Source organism: Eptesicus fuscus, chromosome 7 (genome assembly GCF_027574615.1).
Source record: "Eptesicus fuscus isolate TK198812 chromosome 7, DD_ASM_mEF_20220401, whole genome shotgun sequence".
NCBI classification, from domain to species: Eukaryota; Metazoa; Chordata; class Mammalia; order Chiroptera; family Vespertilionidae; genus Eptesicus; species Eptesicus fuscus.
This window is the reverse complement of record NC_072479.1, coordinates 54,114,361-54,125,515: the sequence shown is the minus strand read 5'-3', so window position 1 is coordinate 54,125,515 and position 11,155 is coordinate 54,114,361. Positions and strand designations below refer to the sequence as shown.

The window sequence follows — 11,155 nt, the reverse complement described above, 5'->3', positions numbered from 1 at the left end:
CTCTCTGCACACCTGACCTCTGAGGACTGGCTCTGTAGAGCTCCCTCTCTGCCCTGGCTAGCCAGACCTCCGTCCTCGCCTCTGCCTCTGGCTCTCCCCACTCTAACTCCCCCGTCTCTCTCCTCTGTCCCTCCAGCTAAGTCCCTGCTCCCCGTGTGTTCCCCCTCTGACTCCCTCCTCCCTTTTGTCTCTCTCTCCTCTTCCTCTGCCTTTTCTATTTCTGTCCCTCTGATCGGTTTCTTCCCCCTCTCTCTGGGTCTTCCCTTGGTCGCTGACTCTCTCTCTCTCTCCTCTCCTCTCCCGCACCCCAAGACCGCGGTCTCCCCATCTCTCTCCGGGCCCTCTCTCCCTCCCTCTCTCCCTTTTCCACGGCTCTCTCCGGCTCCCTCTCTCGCCTCGGATGACAGCGCGGCCTCTTTTGTTGGCTCCGCAGCCAATCGCGGCCGCTGACGACACGGGGGCCGGGGCTATAAAGGGCCTGGCCCGGGCTCGGGCCCCCCCAGCCTCCCGCCCCGGTCGCCCGCCCGCCCCGCCCGCGAGCCCGCCGCCCCCGGCCCCCCCGGGTCCCCCTCGGCCGGGCAGCCCCCAATCCCGCGCCGCCGGGACCCCCTCCTCCTCCCTCCCTTCTCCCTCCGCCCCCTCCCCGCGGGACTCCGGCGTCCCCGCCCCCCAGTCCTCCCTCCCCTCCCCTCCAGCATGGTGCTCGCGGCCCCGCTGCTGCTGGGCTTCCTGCTCCTCGCCCTGGAGCTGCGGCCCCGGGGGGAGGCGGCCGAGGGACCCGCGGTGGCGGCGGCGGAGGCGGCGGCGGCGGGGGTCGGGGGGGAGCGCTCGAGCCGGCCGGCCGCGTCCGCGGCGCCCGAGCCCGACGGCTGCCCGGTGTGCGTGTGGCGGCAGCACAGCCGCGAGCTGCGCCTGGAGAGCATCAAGTCGCAGATCCTGAGCAAACTGAGGCTCAAGGAGGCGCCCAACATCAGCCGCGAGGTGGTGAAGCAGCTGCTGCCCAAGGCGCCGCCGCTGCAGCAGATTCTGGACCTGCACGACTTCCAGGGGGACGCGCTGCAGCCCGAGGACTTCCTGGAGGAGGACGAGTACCACGCCACCACGGAGACTGTCATCAGCATGGCCCAGGAGAGTAAGTGGAGGGCGGGCGCAGCGGCGGGGCGAGCTGGCCCGGGCCCCGGGAAAGTGAGCGCCTCCTGCTCAGGAGCGGGGCGCTCCCGGCGGCTCCGGCCCGGAAGCCTTTTCTGCGAAAACTTGACGGACTGGGGGGCGGAGGCTGTTCCGTATAAGTTTTTCTAGCGGCGGAGGTGAGCGGCGGAGTGGTGTGCACGCCCCGTCCCTGGAGGGGGTGGGGCGGCGAGTCCCGAGGACTGCGGGGCAGCGCCTCCTACCCCCGGGGGTGCGGGGGAGACCCGCGCTGGCGGAGTCGGGAGAAGCGGGGCCCGCCCGCGGCGCCGGGGAAGGGACAGCTACCGAGTCCTGAAGAGCCGCGTGGAGAGGCTGGAGAGCGGAGTCGGGCGGCTCCCGGCCCCGCGGCCGAGGCAGGGCTGCAGGGCTCGCTGCCTTCCCGTGCCCCCGGCACCCACGCTGCACCGTTCCCACCCGGGGCTCCGCCACGCGCCCGCCGGGCTGCGGAGAGCCGAGTGCTCCTCCCCCCTCCCAGGGGTGAGACCCCAGAGCCCTGCCTCTCCCGGCGCGTAGCCCAGCGGGCACCCCCTCCACCAGGGCCCTGGCACCCGGTCCCCTAAGGGGCAGAAAAGTTGTGCCTTCTCGGTACTGCCTGTGCTCAGAGAACTCAGCCCCATGGCGCTGCGGTTCCCGGCACCCGTCCGGCTGCCCAGACCTTGGTGTTCCATCTCTATTCACCCGCCCCTACCCGCACCCGGACGTGAGGAGAGACAGGAAGACCTAAGGAGAAAAAGAAAGAAATACATGGGGAGGGGGGTGGACCCAGGCATCCAAGCCCCTGGCCGGAGGAAAGATGAACATGTTAATAGACTTGTGCTGCTTTGAAATTTTATGGCCTGGAAAATCCAGGCCAACACTCCCCCCAACATCCCCAAACTCCCCTGCTCTCCCTGGGGTCAGACGACTCCCTTTCCCCTCCCCCACTAAGGTCTCCCCCCCCCATTCTGCCCCCTCTGCCCCCCCCCTCCAGGGAACCAGGCCCTCTCTTAGAGGTTTGGCAAAGTACCCCCCTCACACACACACACACACACACACACACACACACACACACACAACTGTTTGGTTTTATGGCTCTGAACAGAAGAGGGGGAGATGTTTTATTGGCAGATGGGTCATAAAAAGCTGGGGGCTGAGGGGAGTCCTAGTGGCCCACTCCCCTGGGAGAGGCACAGGAACCCAGGTGTGCGTCCGGGAGGCAGAGCGCTGCGCACTGCCACCAGCTTTTCTGCAGACTAACTCCACAGTGCTGGGTCAGGGCCGTGAAGAAGAGAAAACTCAACGAACTAGGAAGTTCATTTTTCGGTGGGGTGCAGGTGGAGGCTTGGGATCTGATCTTGGGTTTCCCTCCGTCTTCCTTCTATTCTTAAAGCTTTTGCTTTATGGAAGCTAGGGTTAGGGTGAGGTTGACTGAGGGCAGCGATGGGGGTGGGGATTTGTGAAACGGACTTATGGAGGAATTCTGGAAAAGAGTTTGCTGGAAGATGAACAGGGAAAAGACCCTCTGGTCTCTGTGCAGTCGGACTGAGGATTTCCAGATGGGTGATAGAGCTGTGGGCTTCCCTTGCTCCTTTCTATCCCCAGCATCCCTTAACCAGTGGGCCTGAGTCCAGAGTTAGCCCTGGTAAAGGGGACGCGGGAAATGAAACGGCTAGGACTCTGTGCCTGGATTGGGAAGTGCAGGTTAGGCTGGGTCACGGGTGAAGAGAGAAGGGACACCCTCATGCCACCCCCAGGACGTGGATAACTAGGGACTGGGTCTCTGGCCAGGTGTTGTACGTCCCCTTTAAGAGCCAAGCTGAGCTCTTAAGAGAGGGAGGGGGAGTGGAGGGGAGGGGAGGGGAGGGAGAGAGGGGAAAAGGAAAAAGAGACTTTTATAGTCTAATCCCCAGGGACCCGCTTTAATAAGAGACTTGTGCTCTGCTAATCGGGGGAGGTGTTTGTCAGCAGAGATGGCCTCCGCTCCCCTCCCCCTCCTCCCCTCCCCCAGTCCTCAACCCTGGACCCCAGCCCCCACCTCTCCTAGGCTGCAGTGCCTGCCCTAGTTCCCTCCACCCTCTTAGGCTCTCCCACCCCAGCCTTCATCCTGGGAACCCAGCCCCCTTGCCCTTCTGAGAGCCAAGCCCAGCCCCTCAGTTTCTCTCTCCTCCCTACACCGAGAGGCCCGGGTCCTCAGCCCAACCTCCTGCCCCTAGGCCTTCCAGCCGGGGTTAGAAGAGTGTGTATGTGAGTGGGGGGGAGGGCGAGGTGGTGAGCAGTGAGGGGGTTGGGCTTTTGCTGAAAATAGTGCAATGACCTCTCTCCAGACCAGCACCGCCTACTAAACCTGACCTGCTGCCTGCCACCAACCCGATCAATCCAACACAGATGTGGCTCCTTCCCCTCCCCTTGGGAGCCGGGCCTGTGCGTGTGTTGGGGACTCTCTCAAGCCCCTTGTTTCCCTCCGTGGCTCTACCTGGTTCTCCTTTGTTCCTCCCAGTGTACCCTTCTGTCCTTTCTCTTCATCCCACTGGGTTCAGCTACCACCCTCCTTTTGCTTCTTAACCCCCACCTACTCCTTTAAATCCCCCCTTTTCTCCCAGGAGTCTCCAAACCCCAAGCTGATTTCTTCTTCCTCTACCATGATCTGCCCTTCTCTTCCTCCTCCCCTCTATTTCTCTGCCTGTCTCTTCTAAACTGCCTTCATCCCTAACAGTCTCTTCTATTATCTCCCTCACCATCTCCAGTCTCTCATCTTGTCCCCTTTCCTTTTCTTTCTCCACTCATTGTTTTAGTCCTGCCCCCTTGTAGTACCTGACTGTCCCCGCATCCACTGGGTGAGAAGTGTATGGTGATTCCCTGGGGTGGGGGTGGGGGGATTCTGCCTAGAGACTTAGGATGGAGCCCTGGGACCCAGTCCCCTATCTCTAAAGCCTTGGGTCAGCTTAGAAAACTAACAATAAACCAACATTTATTGAGAAGCTACTGCTTTTTTCACATTCTTTATTTAATACTCAGTACTCGTATGGAGCAAGGATTATTATCTGTATCACTGAGAAGTTTGGTGGGTAAGGTCAGATGCTGGTTAATGAGAAGTCAGGCAGTGATTAAACCCATTTCAGTTGTAGACAGAGGACAGTGTTTAGATGCCAGGAAGGACTTTGAGGCACTGGCCAGTATAATTTAAGATTGGGAGTTTAGGGAGTTCATTCAGCATGCATTTATTGAACACTGCCTGGTACTATGGAGGCACTAAAGCCACAATGAGCAAAACACACAGTATCAACACAGTGTTCACACTCATGGAGATTAGTACCTAATGGGGAAGACACACAGGAAAATAAGACAATCCTTATGCTGACATCAGGCACAGTATGCTATCTGGGTTCTTTGTCACTCCCCCCATCTCACCAGCAGCTCCCTTGCCCCAGCTCTCCTGATCTCTGAATTTCCACTTTGGAACCCTACCCCACTGCACCCCACAGCTCCAGCGGGAGAGTAACTGGGAGCACAACCAGTGCCCTGGGATCGCAGAGAAGAACCAAGGGGAAGGAAGCCGCAGAGGAACTTGGTGTCTTGTGTCCTGAATATATGAAGATCATTAAGCACTTTCCTCCCCATCTCACTTGGGCCCACCTTCTTCTGGGGTGGGGGAATGCTGGTGGGACCCCGACTGTAGATGCTAAGTCCTCCATGATTATGCAGAACTCAGAGACCTGGGCATGATACATATGGACGTGACTTCCTAATCATTCTTACATGGCTCTGGAAGTTCCTTCCCGATTCTTCCTCTCTGTCCATTTAGAGTGAGATGGCTATTTCTGCCCAATGAAAACATGACTTAAGGCATTTCCAACTGACTTAAGGGATTAGAAAGGGAACTGAGAGGAGCTGCAATGGAAGCAGAGGCAGATATTAAGAATCATCTTTTAGACCCAAGAAGAATCAATTTATGATCCAGGACAAGGGGAAATGGGCCAAAATGTAAAGTTTGGATGTTAACCTTTGCGAAGAGTTGCTGGCACTGGACAGGAAGCTCAGGGGAGAAAAGACTGATTACAGTTAATCTGGTGTGTTGAATATTATTTCTGATGCTTTGAGCAAGTAGGAGGAAACAACATAGAGATAGTATTCCCCTCTCAAAAGCTGAGGTAGGAATGGTGATGAGGATGAGGAAGCAGCTGAGAAAACTGGTTTCCAGGTTAATGGGAGAGTCAAATGCACAGGAGTGCCTGAGTAGTTTGTCTTCCAGGCATGTTAGCTCTAGTGTGAATGATGCCAGGAAGCCTAGATCTGATTGACTTCACGAAATAAATTTAGCCCATGCTCTCTATCTGGACCACGAGTTATCCACTCTCTGAGGCCATCTGTTTTGTTTTAGTGTGTGTGTGTGTGTGTGTGTGTGTGTGTGTGTGTGTGTGTGTGTGTGTTGGGGGGGAGGTGCTATGCCAGGTTCCCCGCCTGGCCACCAGACAAAACGGAGCAAAACTGGGACAAGGTGAGCTGAGAACAGCAGGTGTGAGGACAGAGGTTTGGCTTCTTCGAAGAGCATCAAAGGTTCAGAAGTTAGAGCCCTATATGTTGGGGAAAGTTGGAGAAAGAGAAGGCTACAGGTGGAAGAATCTCTAATAACCATCTTTGCAGGTTACTGGTAGAGGAGAACTATGCATTAGGGCAACTGGATTAGAGAATGGGTACAGATCAGTAAGACCTGATAGAGCAGTCATCTTACAGTGAAAAAGAGGAGGCACTGTTCTGGGTACCCGTGACACGGTAGTCAACAAGACAGACCTGGGAGAAGGGTGAAGAACTGGAAAACTCAGGCTGAGGAGTCCAAGTTGCCAGTGCCACCCAGGGCTGCTGACCTGCTCCACAAACACTTTCGCTAACCTTGTACCCCCTTTTCTCTCATCAGCGGACCCTGCGGTGCAGACAGATGGCAGCCCTCTCTGCTGTCATTTCCACTTCAGCCCCAAGGTGATGTTCACGAAGGTACTAAAGGCCCAGCTGTGGGTGTACCTACGGCCCGTGCCCCGCCCAGCCACAGTCTACCTGCAGATCTTGCGGCTGAAACCCCTAACTGGGGAAGGGACTCCTGGGGGAGGGGGGGGAGGCCGACGTCACATCCGTATCCGATCACTCAAGATTGAGCTGCACTCCCGCTCCGGCCACTGGCAGAGCATCGACTTCAAGCAAGTGCTACACAGCTGGTTTCGCCAGCCACAGAGCAACTGGGGCATCGAGATCAACGCCTTTGATCCCAGTGGCACAGACCTGGCTGTCACCTCTCTGGGGCCAGGAGCTGAGGGGCTGGTGAGCAGGGAGCCTGAGATGGTGGCGGATATGTGTAACCTGGCCCTGAGGAGGTGGGATGTTGGAAAAGGTAGACCAGGAATGTGAAGAGGGTTGGGGACTAGCATTATTTATCTGGGGCCAGAAGCTGATTCTAGAGGAGGAGTTTGGGAGGGAAGGGGCGTGGCAACTATCACTTTTCAGATATCCAAGCCAGGCCAACAGCTGAAAACTGGATTTGGGGTGAAGGTGTGAGTTAATGGGAGATCCGTGGGAACACAAAATGGACTCTTGATGAGGCCTCTGGCCAAGGGGCTGATGAGAGTTAGGTTGCCAAGGGAGGAATTAGGAAAGGTGAATTGAAGGAGAGATGGCTAGCTGGCAAGAAAAGCGGGCAGAAGACATTGGTTGGGGATGGGAGCAGTGGGAAAGCTGAGAAGTGGTCTCTGTTCTCATGCCCCTGTTGAGAGGCAGATGGGAAAGAACACGGAGTGCGAACCCTTCAGGACCCTGTCACATCTCTTTCTCCTCTCCCATCACAGCATCCTTTCATGGAGCTTCGAGTCCTAGAGAACACAAAGCGGTCCCGGCGGAACCTGGGCCTGGACTGCGATGAGCACTCGAGTGAGTCCCGCTGCTGCCGATATCCCCTCACAGTGGACTTTGAGGCTTTCGGCTGGGACTGGATCATCGCACCTAAACGCTACAAGGCCAACTACTGCTCGGGCCAGTGCGAGTACATGTTCATGCAAAAGTATCCGCACACCCACCTGGTGCAACAGGCTAATCCAAGAGGTTCTGCTGGGCCCTGCTGTACTCCCACCAAGATGTCCCCAATCAACATGCTCTACTTCAATGACAAGCAGCAGATTATCTACGGCAAGATCCCTGGCATGGTGGTGGATCGCTGTGGCTGCTCCTAAGGTGGGGGACAGAGGATGCCTCCTCCACAGGCCCTACCCCTAGATCCCAGCCCTGACCCCCTTCCCCCACAGGCCCTAGATCTCCCTCCACCTCTTCTCATGAGCATCACATCTTGTTCCCTGCCCAAGCAGTGTGCAATACAATAGAGGGAGGCAGGTGGGGACTGAAGGGTGAGGGGTTTGGGGGAAAAGAGGAAGAGGAGGGGACAGGTCAGGTGGGGAGTGTTTGAGGTTTGCAGGTGAGAAGGTTTGGCAAGAAGACAGAGAGGCATAGAGACAGAGGTAGAGCAGAGGGATAGAGACAGAGGAACACTAAGAGCAGCAGTGAGAAGGCAAAGGGATGGAGAGGCAGAAGAGACAGACTAGGCAGAGATAATGAGAAAGAGACTGAAAGGGAGTAATAAGAGAAAGCCCCATACCAAGCCTCCTTTCTTCCACTGGCAAGTTGAGGGGCTTGGTATGTTTGGGGGAGACCCCCTGACTACCATTTTCAGTAGGAAAGGAAATCAAAAATCCATTCTTAGTTCTTCCCTTTCTCTCTCTCTAGCAGTGGCCAGGGGAAAGGAAGTGAGGGCAGGAGCAAAAGTGAGGATTTTGGAATTTTATTTATTTATTTATTGTGACTTTTCATTTTTTGGTATTTGGCTTTACTGAACTAGAAGGGCCCCTGTTCACTGTGCCCCATTTGTCCCTTATTCCCTAAACCCTGTCCTCCCTCAATACCCACCTACTTAAGCACTTGTATAAAGCCTCCAGGGTTGGGAATGGGAGTCAAGGACAAGAGGGCTGACATATGGTGAAGCTTCCAATCCATAATCACCCTACTTAATTGACCTTCCTGAGCCAAAGGGGTGGAATTGAATTCCAGTGGTCACGGAAACAGTACGCGGTTAGGGTTTAGGAGCTGGGGGAGCCAGCCTTGAACATCCAGGATCTATATGAGAGCCACTAAACTAACCCTCAGGTCCACCCTCATAGTACTGAGTTCTTTACCCAGAGGGTGTGGCCAGTTTACGCCCCAACTCCCCCCAGCCAAGAGAGAGACCAAAGAGCCTGTGGAATGCCCTTGCTCCCAGCCTCTATCTTCAGGTCAATGAAAAGAAGAGGGGAGAGAGGTCTGGGAAGGGTTACGAGGGGTTAAAAAAGGAGTAGTGAGGAGGCTGATGGTTACAAGGCATCTGAATCCAAATTACTGCTCTGGGCTAAGGAATAGAGCCAGCAGGCCAAGGTGGAAGGGATTCTGGAGCGGGGGACACTTTAGTCCCTCAACCCCAAAGCTCAGGGTGGAAGGGGGGAGAATAAGGGAGCAGAGTGTCTATAATTATTTTTATGTTTTATTCTTGGAATCTAGCAGTACTGGCAGCAGGGATGGGGACAAAACAGTGGGTAAAAGCATCTGACAAGGCCAATTAGAGCAGAGGATGGGAAGGACGGAGACTCCCTGGTTTGTTTGGAAGGCTAGGAAGCAGGCAGGGATTGGTTACCACTCCAAGTCACTAGCTGGGCCTATTCATCCTCCCACAATCCTGACCCACCCTCCTCTGGACTCACTGTGCCTCAGTTTCTTCCCCTCGATGGAATGAAAAATAGCAGCACCCGCCACAGCCAAGAGATGAATTCTGAGCACTTACCACGGGCACTTTATGGACATAAAATACCTCTCGCTGTGGGACAGATAACCAGGGCACCAGAACAGTGGTGAAGAGATGTGAGGCTTAGAGGAGTCGCAGCTTCAGAGTACAAGTCCCCCTCTGCCTCCCAGCTGGACCGTGCCTGAGCCAAGGAGCTGAGAATCTCCTGATTCACACCCTATCCGTACCTCGCCACCAGACTTCTTGGCTCCAGGCAAGAGCCTAGGGGGTCAGGAGAGGAGGGGAAAGAACCTTCAGTAAAATTGTTATTCTTAAGTAGAGCCAGTAGTGATGGTTCTTGATACAAACGGTACTGAACAAAGTTAAGCCCAAGCTGGAGAGCTGACCAGGAAGGCCGTTTTTCCCCAAGAGCATGACTCTCCCACCTGGTCCAGCCAATGGAAGGGGCAAAGGTATGTGACCACCCTTGGGAAGGTAGTGTTGGTTGGTGAGCTTTAGTATCTTATTCCCATTCCTGTAGTGAAAAAGTGAGATACGGTGTTTCAGTATAGGAATGGGCAGGGGCTATTAAGCATTTCAACTCTCCTCCTCGCATACAGCAGCTATGCTAATCCCCAGCCTCGCCTCTCTGACTCTATTCTTTATCCTTCCTTGTGGCCCAATCTCGGAGAACCGGCAACACCATTCACTTTTTCTTGGTGGAAGGAGAGGAACAGAGAAGTGAAGAACAGAAGATGCCTTCTCCAAGGTCAAATGCCCATGCCTCTTGATCTTGGCACAGGGTGGGGGTTTGGCAATAGGTATCAGATGACTTCCCTCTACAAATTCTATAGAGTTGGGGCATCAGATTTGGGGACACTTAGAATATGCCCCTTTACCACCAAATAAAGACCATTGGGGGAGGGTCTTTCTCTTATGAACATAAACCTGTGAGTTGAAGTCTCCTTTCCCTGGTCCTTCCCACCTCCAAAAAGGCCGGGGGGCATAGCCCAGTGGCCTAGTGGGAACTAGCACCCCCCTCCCACCTTACGATGTGTGGACCTCACCAGTGCCCTCAGATCATAATTAGTGTAATTATTATTTACTTTGTGTATTTGTTACACTGTGTGCGTGATTGCCTTTGTTTGTTAAGGGTGTCTGAGGAGTATGGGGCCGATGGGCACTGGAATGCCGGGAAAGGACTTTTTCACTGAGATCAAGGATTCCTGGAGGGAACCATTGCAAAAAGGCCATCAGGCAGTTTTCAAGTTATGTGACAGAGGGCAAAGATGGCCATAGGGTGCTCTGAGTTTTGGGATGGTCACATGACACAATCCAGCACTTGAACCTGAAAAAATAAAAATAAAAGCAGTCAAAGAATTTAGAATTCAGTGATGAGCTCTTCTCCCTAACCAAGCGCCAACATTTATACCTCAGACCAGGAACAGAAGAGGATCTGAGGATGTAACCTTGTGTTCAAGAACTAAGAAGATGGCGGTCATGGAGCAAGGGAAAACGACTATGGTCCTCTGGGGTGATGGTTGGGACACGCAGCCCAAGGGAGGGGACCTAGAACAACAATTCTCTAGAGAGCTTTATCAAAATAGTCCCAAATATTACAAAACCCTCTCCCAGCTTCCTGAGAATGGAAGATCTAAAAGTGCTCTTGAGACCATCCTGCTAATGTTTATCCTATTCTGTAGTTCCCTGATCCTAGGCTTCCTCAACAAAGTTTTACCAAAATCCACAAACTAAGCTAACATGGCCATTCACCTTGCCAGTGTACCAAAAGTGGTTAAGCATCTCAAAAATGTCTCCCGTGAACCTAGAGCACACTTCCAAGGCATAAGAGTTGGGTGTAGCAAAGAAATCTTCCCTTACATTAAAAAAAAAAAAAAGGAAGAAAAGCTACTGCAATATCCATCTGATCCAGAATGGGGGGACAGGGCCATGGAAGGTTCAACATGCCACCATGCTTTCCCCTGTCTTGTTAGTTTTATCTATAGAATGACCCCACCTCAGACCAAACTACAAGACCGAGGTTGAAAGAGGAAGACAGGTTGAGAGAGAAAAGTGCTACACACTGTGTCCTCCCAAGGAGCTGCTGTATCCACACCTACCCCTAGCGTTTTACCTGAGCTAAAACTCTTTTCTCCCCCTGCTGCTGTTTCCTACTTTGAGGACATTCAGAAGAAACCGAAAGAT

At 54.4% G+C, this 11,155-nt stretch overlaps 1 protein-coding gene across 1 annotated transcript; it reads left to right on the top strand.

Moving 5' to 3' along the window:
- Positions 1 to 696: 696 nt before the first annotated feature.
- On the top strand, positions 697 to 7,543 carry GDF11 (growth differentiation factor 11). The gene is made up of 3 exons (XM_028156493.2): positions 697 to 1,132; positions 6,080 to 6,477; positions 6,999 to 7,543. Exons 1-3 carry the CDS (start codon positions 697 to 699, stop codon positions 7,377 to 7,379), a joined length of 1,215 nt encoding a protein of 404 aa, XP_028012294.2. The 3' UTR covers positions 7,380 to 7,543.
- The last annotated feature ends 3,612 nt before the right edge of the window (positions 7,544 to 11,155 follow it).